The sequence below is a fragment of the Mobula hypostoma genome, chromosome 9 (assembly GCF_963921235.1).
Source record: "Mobula hypostoma chromosome 9, sMobHyp1.1, whole genome shotgun sequence".
Lineage (NCBI taxonomy): Eukaryota > Metazoa > Chordata > Chondrichthyes > Myliobatiformes > Myliobatidae > Mobula > Mobula hypostoma.
The window spans coordinates 15956156-15980798 of NC_086105.1; the positions used below are offsets into that span (position 1 = coordinate 15956156).

The following is a 24643-nucleotide window of genomic DNA, read 5'->3' on the forward strand; positions in this document are numbered from 1 at the left end:
GACACAACTCACCCAGGCAACACACTTTTCATCCCTCTTAAACGGAACTGGGCTGTACCCTCCAAATATCTGTACCTGCCTCTTGGTTTTTTTTTGCACTACCTTACCTTCCATTTTTCTATTTATGATTTATAATTTAAATTTTTAATATTTACTATCGATTTCTAATCCAGGGAGCGGGAAGTGCAGAATCAAGTATCGCTGTGATGATTGTACGTTCTAGTATCAATTGTTTGGCGACAATAAAGTATAAAATACCTTACAATGGCAATTTTTAGCTCAGTCTTCACAAGTGGAAGGAAAGTAGGCTGCTCAGGGAAAAAGACACGGTCATGTGGAGAACACTACAAGCTACACAGAGTGCGCAAGGTTAGAATCAAACCCAAGTCCCAGGAGCATAAGGCAGCACCAGCTGCTACCCCACCATGCTGCCCATTTAGAGGGTGTGAATCTTCAGAAATTTCTTTCCCAGACAGCAGACTAAGTGAGCATATTCAAGGTAGAGATTGGTAGCCAGTTAAACAACAGGAGTGTTAAGAGACATTGGGGGAGATAGGGGAAATGGCATTGAATCCACAATGAAATCAGCACTGAAGTTACTGAGGGGTTGAACAGGCATGAGGAAAGGATTGCCCGATTCCAACTTCTCACACTCTCCTTAAATCCTTATAGGATGAGCTGTGCGCGATGTGCTGGAAAGAGAGACCGCTGAAATCAACTAAAGTACAAGAGTCCATGATTATCAAATTACTACCATTACTCTCCGGTAAGCTGGCAAATGGCCTTTTAGATTTTTCTGTCCACGAATTGAATTTTATTAATGATGAGAATTCATAAGCAATGGCCCAGAATTTCCTTGGTCTCCTTTCATTCTGCTGACAAAACAGCTCCAATGAATTTCCTGGTAAGTGTGATGTATCTGAGGAATTGGTGCGTACAGTATCATACTAACTCCTGGCACAAATTATCTGCAATCTACATGCACAGCAACTGAAGATGCATGAATTCAATTACAACATCTTCAGAACATCTGTGTTCAAACAGGATGAAGGAAATTTCTTTTTAGGAATGTGGAAAAAGAGGGATGGGAACTTCTTTTAAATATCACTACTTGTAATTTGAGTATATTGAGGAGGTACAGTAAAATTGTTGCTGTGATTGGTCAAATACTTCTGTTATGTCAACGATTCCCCAGCTCGGGACATGTAGGGAACCAACAAAGGAATGAGATTAATATCTAGGATGTCCTGCTGCAGTAGTGAGCAAGTTGATAACAAAATAATGTCTGACAATGTGTACTTCACTGATGATTGGCAGTAAAAGCATTTGCCAGGTTAGATTCATCTTGTATTTTTCTGACTGGAAACACGTACCACACATGGCTCACGTACCAACTGTAGTTGAACGGTCTCATTATGAGAGCCGTGATGATTACAGTTGTCAAATTCCACAACCTTGGTTCTGCAGGGTGCATAATTATATGGTAACATTATGGTAATGCTTTTGGATTGCTTCCCGGAAGGCAGCACTCTTGATGAGGAGACGAGTTCAAATTAAACCGCAGAATTACGAAATTCAAATTTAGTTGAAGTATATAATCAGGACTTAACAAAAATACCCAGCAGCTCTACAGGCAAACTGTATGGCAAAAAATCCACCTAGTCTCTTTCATGGAGGAGAGCTATTGTCTTTACAATCTGGCATACACTAAGCATACCTCTAGAAAACTTGGTTGGCTTTTAAGTGGCTCATGATCATCTCCATCATAGTCAAAGAGATGGGCACTGAAAATGGGTCTTGAACAGAAGAGAAGGCCTGAACAGATTAGATATGGCAAAGTTATTTCCTATGGTAGGGGAGTCTAGGACAAGAGGGCACAACTTCAGAATTGAAGGATGCCCTTTTACAACAGAGATGTGGAGAAATTACTTTAGTCAGAGGGTGGTAAATCTGTGGAATTTGTTGTCACGAGTGGCTGTGGAGGGCAAATCATTGGGTGCATTTAAGGCAGAGATAGATAGGTTCTTGATTAGCTAGGGCATCAAAGAGTATGGGGAGAAGGCGGGGAGTAGGGATGATTGTAAGAGTTGAATCAGCCCATGATCGATGTGCCGAATGGCCTACTTCTGCTCCTATATCTTATGGTCTTATACTTGACACTGCTATCCCATGAGTGAGAAATCAAACTGATGACATATGTAAGAGGAAAGACCACCCATGTTGATGTTCAGATGGTTGGCTAATTGAGGATGGGAGTGATTACATGCTCTCCTCTATCAGTAGCGATGCGAATTTCAGTGAAGGGTCATGGAAAGAAACAGCGTGGTTAGACAAGAGTAACTAGAACATAAAATATAAGAGCAAGAAGATTTGGATACAATTTATAAAACATTGTTCAGGCCACAGCTGGACAACTGGTCCTTACCCTGTTGGAAGGGTATGATGATTAGGAGGTGAAGCAGAGAGACTTATGAGGATATTGCCTAGGATAGGGTTCTTCAGCTCAGGGGTGAGATTGGGTGAGCTGGAATTTCCTTGCAGGATCTAGCCCAGTTGACAAAATTATGAGGGGCACAGATAGCGTCAAGAATAAGAAACATTTCCCCATATCGGAGGGCATAGGGATAAAAGGGGAAATGAGGAAGATTTTTTTTGACTGAGAGAATGGTTGGAATCTGGAAATTGCTATTTAAGTGGGTGATAGAATCAGGGACTCTTACAATATTTAAAAAATGTCTTGACAGGCATTTGATAGACATGACAATGGTAGAAGGTTGTGGCCAAATGTTGGAAAACAGGATTACTAAGCTTGGTATGGACAAGGTAGACTGAAGACCCTTTTCAATTCCGAATGACTCTAATATCACAGTCTTTAAGAGGGTATGGCTGGGCTTCAGATTTGAACTCTGCAGGTTTGATCTGTTAATCTGGTCCAAAATCCATATTTGTCATTGCACTGAAGAGTATTTGCTTCCAAATTTAATACCAAAAACTCCGATGATTTCAGTCAACAACACTACAGCACCGGCTTAACCTGAGGTAGCTGCCAGCGATATCAGTGCAAAATAATGACAATCAAAGTGTAGAGCATTCACAATGACTGTGCTTATAATTTAGAATCGTTCTCCTCACTGGTAATTACTCACAGATCTATCAATCAACAGCATCATTCAATCACAGGAGTGTAATATAGATCAAATCAAATGGGATTTGCAGAGATTTTTTTTAAGACAAGTGTAATCATTGTGCATGAGTTAAATTGACTGGTGAAATGTAATCATCTTTTAACAGCCTTCAAAGACGGACAGAAATTATTTTAATATTATAAATTACAAAGCAGTAAACAATGACAAAAATCATAACTTCAACTGCTGTAAATCAAAAATGAAATTATGGAAACTCTCAGTGGGTCAGGGAGCATCACACAGTCTTTTAAGTGAAATGTTAACTTTGTGTCTTTTATAGATGCTGCCTGGTGTGTTGGGTGCTTCTGGCATTTCCAGTAAACTTTTACTGTAAATATTAACACTATTACTGTACAACTGGAGAAATGGTGTGGTAAGTGAAAGGTTAATTCAGCAATAGCCCAACATACAGTTTCAAACTTCAGCATTAACTGTCAAGTCCCCATATACACTACCTACTGCCCGTTTCACTGCAGGTGTTTAGGGCAGCAATGCAGATTCTCCATCTCTGGCAGTGTTCAGGGCTCCCTTCATCATGTCAGTAACTCAGTTTTCACCACCGTCAGTCATGCAAGTTCCGGGTGGAGACTCAGGAATACCATTGCACTCAGATGTAGAAGGATTCTTCATTGCTGTTCCCATAACAGTTTTCTTTTCCAGTCAGTGTTGTTAGCCCTGAGCTGAATCCCTGAACCTGGAGGACCAGTGGGCACTCTTAGTCTGTCCTCTACCCTTTGACCTGTTTGGCATGGGTGACCCTACCAAGTGCCACAGCATAAAGCCCCGACTCCAGCCAACTGGGTCATTAAGGCTTGCAAGCTTCCAAACCACCTCTTGGAGGCCCACTTACACTATTCCCACATTCATTTCAACTCCCCACATCTCCCACCGCCCCGTGAGCTTCCTGGCACACACCCACACTGTAGGGAGGCCAATTAACCACCACCCCACACACAATTCTGGAATGTTTGGGAGGAAACCAGGTCTATGGCCTGAGGCAGCATCTTTTCTAGATACACTAGTATGAAGAGGTTCATTTTGGTAGGTCAAATATGATGGCAGAATATAGTATTAATGGTAAGACTCCTGGCAGTGTGGAGGATCAGAGGGATTTTGGGGTCCGAGTCCATAGGACGCTCAAAGCAACTACGCAGGTTAACTCTGTGGTTAAGAAGGCATACGGTGTATTGGCTTTCATTAATCATGAATTGAATTTAGGAGCCGAGAGGTAATGTTGCAGCTATACAGGACCCTGGTCAGACCCCACTTGGAGTACTGTGCTCAGTTCTGTTCGCCTCACTACAGGAAGGATGTGGAAGCCATAGAAAGGGTGCAGAGGAGATTTACAAGGATGTTGCCTGGATTGGGGAGCGTGCCTTATGAAAGCAGGTTGAGTGAACTCAGCCTTTTCTGCTTGGAGCGACGAAGGATGAGAGGTGACCTGATAGAGGTGTATAAGATGATGAGAGGCATTGATCGTGTGGATAGTCAGAGGTTTTTTCCCAGGGCTGAAATGGTTGCCACAAGAGGACACAGGTTTAAGGTGCTGGGGAGTAGGTACAGAGGAGATGTCAGGGGTGAGTTTTTTACTCAGAGAGTGGTGAGTGCGTGGAATGGGCTGCCGGCAACAGTGGTGGAGGCTGATACGATAGGGTCTTTTAAGAGACTTTTGTATAGGTACATGGAGCTTAGAAAAATAGAGGGCTATGGGTAAGCCTAGTAATTTCTAAGGTAGGGACATATTCAGCACAACTTCGAGAGCCGAAGGGCCTGTATTGTGCTGTAGGTTTTCTATGTTTCTATACTACTGCTCCAGCCTAGAATATTTCCTGAAATATTGTCACATTACAGTTGGGAGGATAGCCACTGCAGCATACAACTTCCAGCCTTATTTCCATGTTATGAAAAATTATCATGTCAGATCAAGAGATTCTGCAGATGCTGGAAATCTAAAGTAACACACACAAAATGCTGGAGGAACTCAGCAGGTCAGACAGCATCTGTGGAAAGAAGTAAACAGCAAACGTTTCAGGCTGACCCCTTCATCAGGACTGGAGAGGTGAGGGGGAGGAGGCCAGAATAAGAATTGGAGGGGAAGGAATACAAACTAGAAGGTAAAAGGTGAAATCAATTGAGATGGAAGGTAGTTGGGTGGGGTAGCGGGGGGGGGAGAGGGGAGGGGGAAATGAAGTGAGAAGTTGGGAGGTGATACGTAGAAAAGGTAAAGAAGAGTGGACCATGGGGAAAACAGAAGGAGGGGGAGATGACAGCTCGAAGAGGATGCTGCCTGACCTGCTGAGTTCCTCCAGCATTTTTGTGTGTATTGTGTCAAGCAAAAGGCAAATAAGACCTCCCTTGACAGTTTATGAGCCATGGTTTCCATTAATGTGGAAGATTTTTGCTCATCCATTCTTGTCCTTTCATTCTGGAGCAACAAGTACAAAATGCCGGAGGAACTGGGCAGGTCAGGCAGCATTTAAGGGCTACGACCCCTCATCAGGGCTGAGAAGCTGAGAAGGAAGAGGGAAAAAGCCAGAATAAGAAGGTGGGGTGGGAGGAGGGGAAAGAGGGTAGCAAGTAGGTGACAGGTGAAATCGGTTGGGTGGGAAAGGTAAAGGGCTAGAGAGGAAGGAAACTGACAGGAGAGGAGAGTGGACCATCGGAGAAAGGGAAGCAGGAGGGGATCCAGAGGGAATAATAGGCAGGTGAGAAGAGGTATCACCTATCACCTTCCAGCTAGCCTCTTTCTGACATCTTTCCCCTTCCTTTCCAGTCCAGGTAAAGTCTCAGCCCAAAAATGAGTACAGCAATGATTTGGACAATGGGATTAATGGATTTGTGGCTATATTTGCCAATGATACAAAGATAGGTGGAGGAGTGGGTAGTGTTGAGCAAACAGAGAGCCTGTAGACAGACTTAGATAGTTTAGGGGAATGGGCAAAGAAGTGGCAAATAAAATGCAATGTTGGAAAGCGTATGGTCATGCACTTTGGTGGAAGAAATAAATGGGCAGACTATTATTTAGATGGGGAGAGAATTCAAAATGCAGAGATGCAAAGGGACTTGGGAGTCCTTGTGCAGGATACCCTAAAGGTTAACCTGCAGGTTGAGTCAGTGGTGAAGAAGGCGAATGCAATGTTGGCATTCATTTCTAAATGTATAGAATATAAGAGCAAGGATGTGGTGTTGAGGCTCTATAAGGCACTCGTGAGACCACATTTGGAGTCGTGTGTGCAGTTTTGGGCTCCTTATTTTAGAAAAGATACACTGACATTGGAGAGGGTTCAGAGAAGATTCACAAGAATGATTCCAGGAATGAAATGGTTACTGTATGAGGATCGTCTGGCAGCTCTTGGGCTGTATTCCATGGAGTTCAGGAGAATGAGGGGGGATCTCATAGAAACAGTTCAAATGTTAAAAGTCCTGAACAGATTAGATATGGCAAAGTTATTTCCCATGGTAGGGGAGTCTAGGACAAGAGGGCGTGACTTCAGGATTGAAGGATGTCCATTTGGAACAGAGATGCTGAGAAATTACTTTAGTCGGAGGGTGGTAAATCTGTGGAACTTTTGCCACAAGCGGCTGTGGAGGCCAAGTTCTTGATAGGTTCTTGATTAGCCAGGGCATCAAAGGGTATGGGGAGAAGGCAGGGGAGTGGGGATGACTGGAAGAATTGGAGCAGCCCATGACTGAATGGCGGAGCAGACCCGCTGGGCCAAATGGCCTACTTCTGCTCCTATATCTTACGGTCTTAAAACGTCGACTTGTTTACTCCTTTCCATTCATGCTGCCTGAGCTGCTGAGTTCCTCCAGCATTTTGTATGTTTTGCTCTGGATTTCCAGCATCTGCAGAATCTTTTGTGTTTACCCTTCATTCTATAGCGAGTTTGGTTGTGGATTATTAAATACAATGAAAAGCATAGTCTAGCATTCCTAATAATATGTTTTAGGATTTTACAAGGTTTGCATATCAGCTCCAACATAATAATTAAACATTTCTTTCCAATGCCCAGATGGAATGCACTGAATAACGATGGAACACCCGACGTTTTTCCAATAGCCAAAAACAACTTCTTAAAATTGAATAGTTTGTTTTTAATGCCTTTTCTAGTGACTTTCTGTCAAGAATTTGCCCTGTTGACATTGCACTTTGAACAGAAGGGCTACAGCTAGAGAACGGATGTAAACCAAGCAATTAGAATCAAACTTTAAGCTCCAGAGTCTGGAGTACAATCTTCCTGCAGGCAACCATCAGCATAGCCCTCACTCTGTCAATTCTGTGTGGCAGCTGGTGCACAACGGCCAGCTTGTACTAAAGGAATTCATGCACAGACATCTTCAAGAACCTCAATTCACACTAAGAATAGAACACCTGGGCTGAGGTGGAGAGCGATAGTGACAGACCTGAATTTTGCTCCACTCTCATTACCCTGGGACACTTTGACATCAACCAGTATTGCTTTGCAAATCATCATTCATTTCAGAAGACTTCAGAATCAGCCGACAGCTTTAGACTGTTTAGTAAGTCTGCACAAGACAGATTTTTCACTCCCCCCATTATTGAGAACCTGGCAAAGGTTAAGACATAACTTTAACGTGAGACAGGCACAAATAAGTTTGCAAGAACCATCAGCTAACCACTGACTTCCAGTAGGCTGTTAATCATCTTCACTGATGTGCCAGAAATTGTTAATAGGTAGAACATGTTTACTTTCAGGAATAATAATGTCTGCGTTCTTTGCTGAGCAACTAGAACACTTTATCCCGTACAGTTGTCTGTTTGTAACATCTGGAAGAATACTAGAGACCTCAGTTTTTTTCTGAGCAAAGTGTCGGCACAATAGTGCAGTGGTTAGCACAACCAGTACCGGTGACCTGGGTTTAATCCCCGCTGCTGCCTGCGAGGAATTTGGACGTTCCCCTGGTGACTGCCTGGGTCTCCTCCTGCAGTCCGAAGATGATACCAGTTGGTAGGTTAATTGGACACTGTGAACTGTCCCATCATTAGGCGAGGGTTAAATCGGGGGTTGCTTAGTGGCACAGCTGGAAGGGCTGGAAAGGCGTTTTATCTCAATCAAATAAAAACTACATAATCCGAGACTCTTCCAGTTTTTAAGCCATCCAAGTGATCTTAAACTAAGCGACATCACATCCATGGCACCTGCACAACCACTTATTTTTGCCTCTAATGTGCCCCGTTCTGGCCTGGTCTCAGCTTGTGATACAGAACCATTCAGTCATTGCATTGTTATTACTCACTTTGAACTTCGCACTCACTTCTGTGTGACCTTCATTGGTCTACTCTCTGAACCCAAGGTCATCCAAAACTCTGCTCCCCTGTCACACTGTGTCTTGTTTGTCCTTTTCTTTACTCGTCCAGGCACTGCGACTTGCAGTCAAGGAATGGTTTGATGTTAAAATGCTTAAGCTTCTTTTCAGCTCCATTCATATCACTCCCCTCCCCATCACTGTAATTTCCTCTGCCTGTAACCTTTGTAAATCTGAAGGCTGCGCACAGCTCAATGGAAACAAAGAAAATAATAAAGAAATTCATTTTAACTGATTTGTTGCAGTTGATTCCATCTTTGAAATTATTTGGCTATTCAGAGTGGTACACAACATGATGTTCTTCCTGATAACAATGGCTTAGGGTGCACGTAAACACTCCTTCTTCAGAAGCACCACTTTGGGAAAGAATGCAAAGTTGCAGAAGAAATCATCGAATCAAAGACCAGACCTACCTGCAATACTTTGTCTTCGGACTGCCAAAGTGCCTTCTGTGGCTTTTGATTGGTTTGTAGATTTGGCATATGGTCCTTCATCTGTAAAATGAAATCAGATGAGTAAAAGAGATGTGGAAAACACTTCAAAAAGAATCATGATCAAATCATTCTGTTGGTAACATGAGGCAGGGGCAGGGGAACCAATGGCACATGAAAAAATTTTGTGGACAGGCAGCATGTAGTGGCGGCCCCCCCCCCACCCATTTCTTTGAACACCATCCATAATAAAAAAAGATCTATTATGATTGACTTTACCGCCAAATGACGCAGAGAATGATCCTTTCCAAAATGAGACCAGTAACGTGTTTCCACAGGAAACGTGTCATGCAGTACTGAGAACATGTGAGGTTGGATAATATGCTTTGAAATCCTCACAGACCTGGTGGACACATTGGTACTTGGATAGTAAAAAGTCAGGAAGTTGCCATTGGCTTCGCTCTGCTTATATTTTTTCTTTTGTCGTTTGTGAGCGAACACTGGACATTCAACGATAATAACGGTAAACACAAGCGCATGGTAGCACAGAAGTCACCTATTACAGCGACGCGGGTTCAATTCCGCCTCTGTCTGCAAGGAGTTCGTATACGCTGTCCCAGGACCGCATGGGGTTCCTCCAGGTGCTCTGGTTTCCTCCCACATTCCAAAGACCTACAGGTTAATTGGTCACATGGGTGACGTGGGCTTGTTGGGCCTCTATCTCTGAATAAAATTTTAAAAATAAATAAAAATACTGTATGTAGTTCAGCACCTCTAAACATTTCTCAATTGCTTTCAATAAAATTAATATTAATAACTTATGAACAGGTTTTTAAAAAATTGATTTATTTCAATCTGAATGTTATATTTTTATTAACAACAAAAGTTTGAATACATATTGTTACTAATTAATTAATCAATGTTAATCTCTGCTCAAAATTGCTATGGTATGCAACAGAATTTTTGAGAAGATCTTCGCCAATTTGGACACATGCTCTCAAAAAGGTTCATCACCCTACATAAAGACAACATAATAATAGTAAGGCTTTACAGATTAGCCAAAATCAAAGTGACAGATAAAAAACAGCCACAATTTTTTTTTGCCAACAATTGTTAAAAACACGAAAATACAGTTGGATTTGCAAGACTGCAAAATAAAGGGGGGAAAAAACCTAATGATAAAAGTAATCCATAACACCGTGCCTTTGGGATAAAAGTAATTGGGCAGAAATCAAAATGCCAGCCAGCATTATGTTCCACAAATTCATGACTCTTACAGAAGCCTCAATTTCCACACAGCTGAACTTCTGTTGAACCACTGTGATATGGCATATAACCCAAAATGGAATCGAGCAGTTCACTCTAGCTACCCATACATAATTTTGTACTCTTGTATTCATAACAGACATTAAATGACTTTCAATAGCTGTTGAACGCTTTTGAACATCTGTAACTGTCAGAGATATTCAAGCTACTTGGCAGCTTTGTAATCCAGCTCAACTTAATGCATTATCAAGACGTTTCATTGGAATTGCTGATCAATCAGGCCACAGCTCCATAACTTCCTATTGTCTAAATCCACACTCAAGCCCATTACCCGAGCCATGCAAGCTTTTTGCTGCTACCACTGGGCAGGAGGTGCAGAAGCCTGAAATACCATACCACTACGTTCAAAAACAGCTACTTCCCTTCAACAAATCAGTTCTTGAACCTCTAGCAAAAGCCTATTCACTACAGTTTAGCAACACTATGGCCACTTTGTTACCTTACATTAAATTGGACTTTTTTTTCTCTATTCTAATTGTTTTCTTATAAAATTGTGCACAATATATGATCAATTTATGTTTAATTGTGGATGTTGCCTACATGACGCTTGCGATGCTAATGCAAGTTTTTCATTGCACCTCTGCAGAAATGTATTTGTGCATATAATGACAAATTCAACTTCGAATCCTCAATGAAAGCAGACAAAACCAATTTAGTTGTTATCCACGTCACTGCTCAATACAGATTTTACTTGTATGGAGTGGCAGTGGTATTTAGTCCCAATTCCGGTTAATTGGGACACACTGGGACCAGTACACTTTCGCCCAATTAAGCAACTGCCCCAATTAGCCAAAGTTTCTTGGAAATAGTCAAAAAGGTATATTAAAAAAGACAAACTGAGTAACAAATTACATATTTAAATACAATACAGGATAAATGAGAACACTACTGAAACTATTACAGTACTGTATTAGTTCCTAAGAGTTAATGACAGAGGAATTCATCCGGTATACGCTGACATGTTCTTTTGATTGACTGTAAATGAACAAAATCAGCGCAGACACCTAGTGCAGATAGCGGACTGCATTTAAACAGTGTTTCTGATGATGGCATCTTCTAAATCTTCAATTCCACTGTAACATTCAAGATAATTGTCAATACCTTCAAATTCTTCATAGTCCCTAACTTGTTGAAACAGTGAAATTGCTCCCAGCTGTTTCTGGCATTTCCAAGCCTGAATGCTTGCAACTGCAGTGTGCAAAAGAGTTCTGAATTGTTCGCTCTAAGCACAGTATAGTGTCTAACGGCCACAAGACATGCACGTGACTGACGCTAGTTAGAAACTGTTCCGCAACGGTCTCCCGTCTCAGTGAAGCGCCGTAGTGTCCCAAATAAGCAGCTGCCTCAATTAACCAACAACCCAATTAACTGGAATCTATGTTCCCTCTGAGAAGCAGAGCACAGTGAAAGTCAGAGTTAAGGAGGACTGATGTATGAATTTTAAACTGAAGTTGGTAGAGAGTCAAAGCTGACCAGTGAGCTCAATGAGGCTTGGTATGATGCATGAGTTTCGAATGAGTTTTAACTTGTGACAATGAAGTACCTTGGGAATTTATTTACTTATTTATTAACTTGAATTTAATATGGCTACATGTTTCAACAACAATTGTGTCCCTTTCGCTGGTCACGCCAAGCTCACATTTTTATTCTGAGTACGCACTGTATTTACTGACCTTTACAAAAAGAATTACCATCTTTCAAGATCCTAGCAGTGCAATTTTCTGGCATTTCTCAAGGAAGCTAGAAATTCACACATCGCTCAACAACTGCGTTTATTTTTTAATGAAAATTATATTTGATTTTGCATTAAAAAATATTTGGAATGACACTAATTTGACAGAACAAAGTGATTGCAAGTTTAGATCTCCTATCACAGCATTTAGAAAAGGGGTTCCCAAACTTTTTTATGCCCTGGACTGATACTATTAAGCATGGGGTCCATGGACTCCAATTTGAGAACCTCTAATTTAGAAATGCTGCTCGGGGAATATCTGCGGAAGGAGAAACAGTTGTTGGATTAGGGACTAATTTTTTTTTTTAACTTGCAACTTAACTTCCTTCATGCTTGTTTGTATAATCTTCTGTATTTGTCTGTAAAGGTTCAGAGGGTTTACAGTAATTGGGGGTATAGCCTGATGCCATACGTCAGCGGTTTCTTTGTCTCGTAAGCCTGAGAGGTCATGGCGGTGTTAACCAAGACTGTCCTTGACCCACGGGCTGTCCGCATCAGAGATGATTCCTGTATCTGTCTAGTTTGAACCAGCTTTCAGTATAAAGAAAGACACTTTGTTCCAGTAAATTGGTTACCATTAAAAATAGTTATCTACAGTGCTGTTACTTTCTTGTTTTGCTTTACCATTATTTCTTTCTTATGAACATTTAATAAAACAGCTGTAACCCCAAGGTTTGTGCCTCGTGCTTGACTTCTGAAGAGCCTTCCGGAAAACATCTCCAGATCCAACACAGTTAATGTTACTGATATGGGAATATGAACCTAAAGCTGCAGCATTGATTGCCTCTCGCTCCACAGATGCTGCCTAACCTGCTGAATCTCTCTGCCATTTGCTGGTTTTTATTTCAGATTTTCAGCAACCTCATTTTTTTTTTCTTTCACTGCTCAAGTACAGTAGAATCAACCTGGAATAGTGGTATTGGTTCTGCAAAGGCATCATGTTTGCACAAAAATGGGATCAGTTTTACATTTTCTCATCGCATCTGTTTAAACCTAAAAGAGTTTAGAAGGGTATAATCTGCAGCGAATCTCAATAAAAATTTTTTAAAAAGAATCTCAGGGTTGAATATGGTGACGTGCATGAACATTGATTACAAATTTACTTTGAACTTAAACTCTGGTAACCACAAACCTGCCCATGTTCCTGACTCCACCTTCACCCCCCCCCCAGCTAAAGCTACATGCCACTAGTAAAAGGTAAATGCAATGCCAAGTCTCTTCTGAGATCAGTGAATTTTAAAGTTTGCTAACAAGAATAAAAAACCCCATCTCAACAGTAAAGATGACAATGGGTGACACTGCACTAAATTGAACTGAACTGAACTGAACATTCCAAAACTGTTTCGATAACTCTGTGGTTTGATGTTCTATATATATTTATTTTTGCTGGGTTTTTTTTTGCTGTTTGTGTGATTTGTTCCTTTTTTATGCGTTGGGTGTTTCATGCTTTCTTCGAATGGGTTCTGTGGTGCTCCTTTGTCTCGTGGCTGTCTGTAGGAAGACAAATCTCAGGGTTGTATGCTACATTGATAATAAATGTACTTTGAATCTTTGAACACTGAAACCAATCACTAACAATGAGCACTTAAAGAGGAAATTATCACTCGGTCCTAGAAGCAGCATTAGCCATTTGAACTGAAAAATGCCGTGAAGATGGATAATGAAAAGCCCAAACAGTTTGCTCCTCATACTTGAACAAAACACATTCTTGAATGAATTTGGGGTGCTAACCCAGAAAGCTAAAAATGATCCATTCTCTTCCTTCATGACAGATGGCAAGATGAATTCTAAGAACTCTGTCGGTAACTTGGCACTAGGTTAGAATCTATGATTTTTTTTTGTACAATTATTTCAGACACATACCAGCTTAGCCAAACATGTCATTGTGGAGCTGATAGCTCCAGTTTCAAAGAATGGATCAAGGTGTTGTACAATTCTCCAAATGAATAAAGCCATTCTGACATTAATTAATGAATTACATCATTACAATCCACTGTAGTACCAAATTACATCAAGTTGTCACTAGGTCAATTGTGTTTTGCTAGGGGTTCTGGTAGTGACAGGATACTTCCTTTAAGCCTTCTCTTGTATTTCCTGATAGAACATAGAACATAGAAATCTACAAAACATTACAGGCCCTTCAGCCCACAATGTTGTGCTGACCATGTAACCGATTCAGAAACTGCTTAGAATTCCCCTAGCGCGTAGCCCTCTATTTTTCTAAGCTCCATGTACCTGTCTAAGAGTCTCCTAAAAGACCCTATTGTATCCACCTCCACCACCATCGCTGGCAGTGCATTCCATGTACCCACCACTCTGTGTGTGGAAGAACTTACCTCTGACTTCCGGCCTGTACCTACTCCCAAGCACCTTATGTCAACCATTTCAGCCCTGGGGAAAAAACCTCCGGATATCCACACAATCAATGAATGCCTCTTATCTTCTTATACACCTCTGTCAGGTCACCTCTCATCCTCCATCACTCCAAGGAGAAAAGGCCAAGTTCGCACAACCTATTCTCATAAGGCAGGCTCTCCAATCCAGGCAGCATCCTTGTAAATCTCCTCTGCACTCTCTCTATAGTATCCACATCCTTCCTGTGGTGAGGTGACCAGAGCTAAACGTGGTACTCCCATGATGAGTCCTATTTGCCATGAGATAGATTGCATTTGATACGTTGAGCTAGCAAGTTGTAAAATATCAATAGTCGGCATGTTGCTTCAGCCGGGCGGTGGGGGGGGGGTGGGGTGGATTGGGGGAGGGAGAGTCAGGTTCATTTTTGTTTTAAATTGACAAACAGTGTGGAATATACCCCTCCAGCCATGCCACCCAGCAACACACCAATTTAATCCAAGTCTAATCAAGGGACAATTTACAATGACCAATTCACATGCCAACTGCCACATCCTTGGCCTGTAGGAGGAAACCAGAGCACCCAGAGGAAACCCATGCAGTTACGGGAGAGCGTACAAACAGCGGCGGGAATTGAACCCAGGTCGCTGGTATTGTGAAGCGTTGTGCTAACCACTACGCTACCGTGTCGCCATTTTTCTTGCAGACACTCTCTATTATTGAATAATCACTGTAATGGGAGTACGCACCAACCTGGCCGTTCAACCACTGTGCAAAAGACAACTAGCTCTGCAAAATGCCAAAGAAATAATAATAAATAAGTAATAAATATTGAGAATATGAGATGAAGAGCCCTTGAAAGTGAGCCCATAGGTTGTGGGAACATTTCAATGAAAGGGCAAGTGAAGTTATCCCCTTTGGCCCAAGGTTGTTCCTGAATCTGGTTTAGTTTGACTTTGAAAGTTAATTGGAAGTTGTTACACCCACAGACAAGTTGACATCTGTATGTCATTGCCACCTTAGTGCCAATACCAGTGACTTTACCTGTCTCTGCATGTTTTAGTATTTGTGAGAAGTTCTCCATCCCTTAAAAATAATGAGCACCGAGTGTATACAGAGAATATTTTAGTATATACAGTTCTCCTTTTTAAGACCATAAGACATAAGATATAGGAGCAGAAGTAGGCCATTCAGCCCATTGCGTCTTCTCTGTCATTCAATCATGGGCTGATCCAATTCTTCCAGACATCCCCATTCCCCTGCCTTCACCCCATACCCTTTGATGCCCCGACTAATCAAGAACCTATCTATCTCTGCCTTAAATACACCCAATGACTTGGCCTCCACAGCCACTCGTGGCAATGAATTCCACAGATTTACCACCCTCTGACTAAAGTAATTTCTCCGCATCTCAGTTCTAAATGGACATCCTTCAATTCTAAAGTCGTGCCCTCTTGTCCTAGAATCCCCTACCATGGGAAATAACTGCCATATCTAATCTGTTCAAGCTTTTTAACATTCGGAATGTTTCTATGAGATCCCCTCGTTCTCCTGAACTCCAGGGAATACAGCCCAAGAGCTGCCAGACGTTCCTCATACAGTAACTCTTTCATTCCTGGAATCATTCCTTTTGCTCAATTTTGCACTACTTATTTAAATTAATATATATATTTGTAATTTATAATCTTTTTTATGTATTGCACTGTACTGCTGTTGCAAAACAACAAATTTCATGATATATGTCAGTGACATTAAACCTTATTTTATCCCATTGAAGAGTTAATGGAGGACCAGAGGCTACTGAACAGAGGCAGGTATTCATCTGAAGTGTGATACATAATGAGTATCATGAATCATTTAACACGTTTGAAGTGCTTCAGACATGTGCACAGCAAAGTTTAAAGTAAAATATTACAAATTGGTCTGATTTATTGCTTCTCAATATCACAGTGGCCTGAAGCAGTTTCTGCTGAATTGTCTTTCCCTCTCAATCCTCGAGTCCAAGCTCACCCACGTTGTGTCGGTTGGGTATAATTAGGCATTCAGGAAAGGTAACCTGATTTCCCCAGCTATCATTAATCGTTCACATTAATGATCCCTGGAGAAAAGTTAATCTTAATTAAGTGCTGCAGAAGTGGGGCTAAAGCAGACAAGAGTAAATATTAGCCTATAACACACCTATTTGACTAATTAAAAACAGGAGCCAAACATTCTAATTTACTGGCAAGCCTGTCAGTGGTCAATAGGAGCAGCCAATGCTCTCACAATAAAATGCACAAAGTCCATGTTCTAATCAAGATAAAAATTAGGGACCAAATACAAGTTTGCCTCATTGATTTGGTCACTTATTATGACACTAGACTGTTTGAAACATCATGTCAATGTGGGCCCTTAAACACAGAAATCCCTATAGTCCCATTCCCTCCTCCATATTTTCCTAAGGGATCCATCACGGGCAAAGCCCTAGCAACCACTGAGCACATCTACCTGAAACACTGTCGTAGGAAAGCAGCATCCATCATCAGAGATGCTCACCACCCAGGTCATGCTCTCTTCACGCTGCTGCCATCAGGTAGAAGTTACAAGAGCCTCAGGACTCGCACCACCAGGTTCATGAACAGTTACTACCCCTCAACCATCAGGCTCTTGAACAAAAGGGGATAACTACGCTCCCTTGCCCCATCATTGAGATGTTTCTGCAACAAATGACCTCACTTTAAGGACTCTTTACCTTATTATCTCATGTTCTCGTAACTTATTGCTATTTATTTATATTTGCATTTGCACAGTTTGCTGTATTCTGCGCTCTGATGATCTTTCATTGATCCTGTTACAGTTATTATTCTATAGATTTGCTGAGAATGCCAGCAAGAAAATGAATCTTAGGATTGTATGCGGTGACATATATGTATGTATTCCGATAATAAAATTTAATTTTGAACTTTGAGTTCTGAAACCTATTCTCCCCCATGTGTTCAGCAGTTCCTCTTTTAGTACGTTGCCATTTAAATATACTGGTTTACAGTAGCTGAGTAGCTTCCCCACACAATTCCAGAATGTGTGGTAAATCCTGAGCACGCAGAAAACTCACACAGACGCAGTGGCGAGCCTGAAAATTCCGCGGAGCTCAAGGCCAGGACCGAACCCAGGCCCTTGAAGCAAAGAAGCAGCAACAAATGCTGAGCTACAGTACCATCCTTCTCAAAGATACACAGTGACCTCAGCCACCGCCAACCTCCTGATGTGTGCTCAGACCAGAGCACCACTTTCTACTGAACCACGGGCCCTTCAGGTCCTGAATTAATTCAACTGTTATGAAGAACACAGCTCAAAATGAAGCCCATCAAGTGTACACCATTTTCTTCAAGATTAGAGGCGAATGTAGAAAGCAAGTGAGAGTTCAGCACAACTGCCTTTCTGTAGGTCGCTGCAGAGAAGTCTGTGATTGGCCCTTCGCTGTAGCAGATGACAGACATCCCACCTCTCCCGGAAGTTCTGGGAGTCTCCCACATATTAATAGTGGCTCCCTGATGCCCGCAAATTATATACAATGTCACGGAAATCAATTGTTTTGAGAGCGAGAGAGCACGAGAGAGAAAGCAAAAGAGAAAGCGCGAGAGCGACCACGAGAGAGAATGAGAGCAAGCAAGCGAGAGCGAGCGCGAGAGCGACCACGAGAGAGAATGAGAGCAAGCAAGCGAGAGCGAGAGCGAACACGAGAGAGAATGAGAGCAAGCAAGTGAGAGAGAGCGCGACAGCGAGCAAGAGAGAGAATGAGAGAAAGCAAGCGAGAGTGAGCGAGAAGGCGCGAGAGCAATCACGAGAGACAGCGAGCGAGAGAAAGCAAGCGAGAGCGCGTGAGTGAGAGAGAGCGAGCGAGCGAGAGCGCGTCCTGGGAGAGTGTTCCAAAAAAAGAAAATATAAATCGTACGTCACCCCAGACTACACCAACGTGTACCTCTGCCTAATAGGGGTCAAAAATAATGACAGTGTTGCTCGCTGCACTGTTTGCAACCGTGACTTTTCTATTGCCCATGGTGGGTTAAATGACTGTAAAAGACATGTTGAGGTGAGTTTAAGAGGTGTCATTCGTTCATTAGCATAGCTAACATTATTTAAACTTGCTGGCTAGCTGCTAAGGAGCTACTCTATTGCAGACATCCCACCTCTCCTGGAAGTCTCCCACAAATTGATAGTGCTACCTCCCTGAAATGAGCTTTTGCAGGGTGGGATGTCTGAGATGGGTAGGCCTCCTGTGTGGTGGCCCCCTCTATCGATGAATGTCAGTGATATCGGAAGATGGTATCATGGTTCTACGTTTATGAACTATGGACTTTTTCGGACTTGTAGATGTAGATTCTGTGGGTTTTTTTTTAAATCACCCGTTCCTTTCCCATTTTGTTGTGGGAGGGGAGGATGTTTGGGGGTTGGTGGTCTGTTGTGTTCTGTTAATTTTCTTATGTGGGGGAGGGGTTGCTTTTAGGGTCAATGTTCTTGTTCTGTGTGAGGGGAGGTGAAGGGACCTGACGATCGTGTGTTGGGAGGGGGGATTGGGTTTGATATTTTTCTCTGAATGGCTTTCATGCTCTTTCTTTGTTTCGTGGCTATCTGGAGAAGATAAATTTCTGGAGCTCTATAAGGAGACATACTTTGATAATAAATTAACCTTTGAACCCTTGAGTAGTCCATTCAGCTTTATTCCTCTGATCTTTGCCCAAAACCATTTAAATTATCCCTCAAGAGTCTGTCAAATTCTTTCTTTCAAAACAATCTACATCATAACTAATCTGCATGTAACTTTATTCTCAAATTCCCCTCGTTGTGAATTCATACCCCTGGGGCGGCACGGTAGCGTAATGGTAAGCACAATGCTTTACGGTTCAATTCCCACCACTGCCTGCATAAAGTTTGTACATTCTCCCCTTGACAGCATGAGTTTCCTTCCAAAGACCTACCAGTTGGTAGGGTAATTGGTCATTGTAAATTGTCCCATGATTAGGCCAGCACTAAATTGGGAAATTGCTGGGTGGCGTGGCTCAAAGGGCTGGAAAAGCCAATTCCGTGCTGCAGATCAATCAATCAATCAATAAATAAATAATCACCTGCTATCAGGAACCTCTACTTACCCTTGACCCCTTATCTGTATACCTCCAACAAACATACACCGTTTCAACCTAGTAGGCCTCAAATTAAAAAGGCCGTGTGGATACCACAGCTATTTTGAAGCATACATTTGAACCGTACACTGCTATAGGAGCTTCAATTTCACAAATCTGTTCACTGAAGTATTTACATCCAGTTTGACATATACTAAACCGGCAGTCCCCAACCACTGGGCTGCAAATCATGTGGTACCAGGCCACGAAGAAACGATATGATTTGGCGATATGAAACAATATGAGTCAGCTGCACCTTTCCTCATTCCCTGTCACGCCCACTGTTGAACTTGAACGCACGCGAGGTCATCAGTGACCCAAGATGTGCAAAGGAATGGATCCGTGACCCATTTGTGAATGTCCCCGGTGGATCAGCCATGTCAGTGCGGGAAAAACATCAACTCCTCGAGCTTGTAAATGACGGTGGGCTGAAAAGTATGTTTGACATAACATCTCTGCAGGCGTTCTGGATCAAAGTCAAGACTGAATATCCTGAGATAGCCATGAAAAGTACTGAAAACGTTGCTTCCATTTCCAACACCATATCACTGCGAAGCGGAGTTTTCTGCAATGAATGTAATGAAAACTAAATTGCGGAATAGACTGGACATAAGGAACCCCCTTCGAGTATCGCTGTCTCCCATCACCCCCCGATGGGACCGTCTTGTTGCAAGAAAGCAAGCCCAAGGCTCCCACTGATTCAGCGATATTGGTGTGTTGCAATGATTTTATATGTTCATACGAGGAAAATATGCACTGTGTGTTTAATATCCAAACGTTATGACGCTATTGATTTATAAGTGACTTATAATTCAGTGGTCCCCAACCTCTGGGCCGCGGACCGATACATTGCCGCGAAGAATGCAGTGGTACAGTGGTGGCCGGAACACACCCAGCACATCTTTAAGAAAAATGCTGAAATAAACAAGCTAATTAATTAGATACTGATGAAGGGTCTCGGCTTGAAACGTCGACTGTACCTCTTCCTAGAGATGCTGCCTGGCCTGCTGCGTTCACCAGCAACTTTGATGTGTGTTGTTAATTAATCAGGTGCTGCCCGGCACGTAAATGTCGGCCCAGATCAGAGGCGATTGCCGATTGCGTCAAAGCTGAGTGATTCTTGTTAATAAAGCTAGACAGTCTGCTGAATAGATGATTTATGGAAGGTTTATTTTACTGAAAACTCTTTGTGCAGTAAAATGTTACAAATTAAAAAGGCTAGACAAAAAGCATAGAGTAGTTTGGTACGATGTATTTCGAGACACAAAGAGGATAAACACCAGATCAAAAAAACGCCACAAAGATACATATACCGAAAAATCAATGGCATTACAGAAACATTTGTAGAATGAACATTTGCTAAAGGAATTGCTATATACATCTGGAAAGATATAAGTATGTAAATTGATTTACTCAAGGGTGGTACGCAATGTTCCCTCTAACTTGTAGTGACCAGCATGAGCAAAAATCTTGTGCTGTGCAATTTTTTGCCCAAGTGACAACAATACACCCTATCCTCGTTATATGCGTCTTCAGACAATGCGGATTCACAGTTATGCGAGGAACCGATTTCTGCTGAACAAATTTATGCTGAAAAACAAAATGCTGCCAAGCAAACAACCCTCACCACTTTCTTCAAAGCGGTGTCACCTCCTGCTGCCGGCAGTTCTGAGAGTTCTGTGAGTCTTCCTTCACCCCTTGCTGTCCTTGATGATCCTGATGACACACAACCATCCACCTCATCCATGTAAAGCTGCCTGACACCACAACAACCACTCATCTCCCAGAGCAAACACACCTGCCACTGTTGGTGAGTACTGTACACCTTAGTATCCTATGATTTATTACATTGAATATTACCTTAAATTGATGAAATATGCCTTGTGCTACTGCTTTTGTGTCATATTGGTATGAAAATGTGAATAAATTACAGATAAAACATATTTAGGAAGCCATCCAGAAGGCATCCCTATTTTCTCCATTTAAATAATTATTCACATTATGCGTCGACTTTGAGGAACATATCCCCCGCATACAATGAGGATAGGGTGTACGTGCACACTGAATAACGTCTTCAATAAAAACAGTATAAATAAGCTAGTTCTAAGGCCTGCAGACAAAACGTCGCAAACTCCGTCCGCATCAGAAACCGGAAAAGGAAATGTGATTGTGTACGATCGTGAAATATACCTAACATGCCGCCGAGGCAGAGGGTTACAACTTTTTGTGCGCAGTTTAAGTTCCTCTGTGCTCTAGTAGCAAGAGGTGTTTGTGCGCACAAATGCACACTTCTCAGAGGAAACATTGTGGCATGGTGGTATAGTGGTTAGCACAACGCTATACAGTACCAGTGACCTGGGTTCAATTCTCGCAGCTTCCTGTACGGAGTTTCTATGCTTGGCCCATGACGCCATTGTTTTCCTCCAGGTTCTCTGGTTTCCTTCCAAAGACGTACCAGTTGGTAGGTTCGTTGGTCATTGTAAATGGTCCCGTGATTAGGCTAAGATTAAATCAGGGACTGCTGGATGCTGTAGTTCAAAGGGCCGAAAGGGCCTGTTCTACACTGTATCACAATAAATTTTTTTTAAATTGCAATGTTTATGTGCTGGATCTACTCGAAGTATGGTTTTCAGATGTTTTGCATTTTAAAATATAAATTTCCAAGTTAGACAAATATTTTAATCATCAACACCAGTTAATTGTTCTTCAATCATAAATCAGGTCTTCACTACAATATTTCTATAAAGTCAAAACACTACGACTCAAAAAGTTGTTTCCACTTTGTGTGTCAACTGGTGATCTGTGAGTTAATATCTAACACTGCAGCTTTTGCATGTCAATAAGTGCTAAACTATAAAGTAATAATGTAATCACACAGCATTTTACATAACGTAGTAACTTCTTTACATGGTATGCTTTTAAATAAAGGACTACACTCAGTGTTCAACTGAAGATTAATTAAAGGATGAAGATAGATTCAAGACAACAGAAAACATTTAATCAGAGTCTAAACCAACACCTGACAAAACTAATTTTAAATGACTGAAAATTACTTTGGAGAATGATTTGCCAGTTAGTGGAGTCATTTTCAATAAAATCAAAAGCTATGTTCAAAAGGTTTTAAAACTCTGGTATTGACACTCCAAGTCAGGCTTAATTGAAGCGACTCCTCAAAAGTGCAAACGTTGATATAGGCAGCAAGCTGCAGTAATGCTTAATTAGCTTTGGGAATGTAGCTAACTCCTCACATTGCTTTTTTTAAAAAACATTTAAAAAAAAAATGACAAGCTGATTAATTGACAAGTTTCATTTTTAAGTGAAATAACCCACAGTAAGTGGTGGCGGAGTCAGATACAAGCACTGCCCATCAAGGATATGGATCTAATATAAGAAGATTCAAACAAGAGGACATGGGTTGAGTGTTAAGAGGACAAAAGTTTAGGGGTAACATGAGGAAGAACTTCTTTACTCAGAGAGTGGTAGCCATGTGGAATGAGCTTCCAGCAGAAGGGGTTGAGGCAGGTTCAATGTTGTCGTTTAAAGTTAAATTGGATAGATATATGGACAGGAAAGGAATGGAGGGTTATGGGCTGAGTGCAGGTCAGTGGGACTAGGTGAGAGTAAGAGTTCGGCATGGACTAGAAGGGCTGAGATAGCCTGTTTCCGTGTTGTAATTGTTATATGTTATATATGGTTAATATGGAACAGGTGGCATTACTGTAAACAGGCCAAAATGCTGCCGTGGATGTGATGGGCCGAGTGGCTCACTTCTGTGCTATTCAGTTCTGATCAACCTACTGCAATCAAGTGAAGTTGTTCCAGGTCAGGTTCTAACTCACTGGTCTTAATGAAGCTGACTGAGAACAGCAGCTCCGAGGGAAATCACCAGTGCTTAATAACACCACCAGACTTAAGAAGACCTGCACACTGTCCATTAATGCTCAGGAACAGATACTGCACAAATAGATCTCTACTCCATCACCAGACTACACAAAGATTCCACCAGCCTAGACTTGATCAGTTGGGATCCCCACTATCCTGTTGGAAATCTGTTTATTCAACAGTCCACTAGAGTTGTGAGTCTCCATTAAACTGAATTGCAATTCTCAGCATTGACAAGTTGATAGAAAATGTTCAGTTATTGATGATTTTTAAATTCTATATTGTCATGGTTTGGGTGGAGTGCTCAAGACACCCCTCTACCAAAGGAGGTGAATATCACCTTTGGGCAAGGTGTAGCACTTGCTTAGCTGCCCTGATCAGGGTCATGTGAGGCCATGGGAGCAGGTGGTGGATGGTCATGTGAGGCCATGGGAGCAGGTGGTGGATGGTCATGTGAGCAGCTGGTGCATGTCACAAATCCTGGTTATGTGACCACTGACGCCAGACAGACAATCTTTGAAGAGGATTGATAATGGCTGGGGTCACCTGTCTTGTAAAGACACTGTCCAGAGGAATGCAATGGCAAACCACTTCTGTCGAAAAATTTTCCAAGAACAATCATGGTCGTCCGACACAGCACATAATGATCATGATGATTCCCACAGTTATTTTAACCAGGTTATTTTAAATTAAAAGATAAAGGCAATTTAAATATTTTTAAATATGAAGATACAAGAGCAAGGTTTGAAAGGCATATAGACACACACTATGAAGAAACTGGGAATCAAAGGTTGTACACAATATGCAGGCAGGTGTATGGTTTAAATTGAGATCACGCCAGTGTTCAGTCATGCCAGACCGGAGAACTCATCCAGTGAGGCTTTATGGATGGAACTGGGGAATAAGAAAGGTATGTGCATATTAATAGGGCTATATTATAGACCATCCAACAGTCAGTGGGATTTAGAGGAATAAATTTGTCGAAAGATCGTAGTCTGTTGCAAGAAACACAAGGCTGTGACAGTAGGTGATTTTAATTTTCCACATATTGACTGGGTTCCCTGACTGAGTATATAAGGGATTGATTCGTGACAATTTGGTGGAGAGGCTTGAGTGAGAGAAGGCAAAAAGCTGTAGGAAAATTCCCCCCCCCCTCCCCCAGATTATTTATTGTTTTCCTTCTTTATACTTACACAGTCAGAACAGCAGGAATGCCAGGTAGTATAGCTGAATGCCCCTCTTGTAGGAGCA

At 41.8% G+C, this 24643-nt stretch overlaps 1 protein-coding gene across 5 annotated transcripts in view; it reads right to left on the reverse strand.

The window, feature by feature from the left end:
* The window catches only part of grip1 (glutamate receptor interacting protein 1), a 344918-nt gene that overhangs the window by 142380 nt on the left and 177895 nt on the right, over positions 1-24643 (reverse strand). For all 5 annotated transcript variants that reach the window (XM_063057778.1, XM_063057779.1, XM_063057783.1 and 2 more), the window contains exon 2: positions 8927-9007. In XM_063057778.1, the coding sequence (XP_062913848.1) occupies positions 8927-9007 (81 nt within the window). The remainder of the gene's footprint in view (positions 1-8926; positions 9008-24643) is intronic.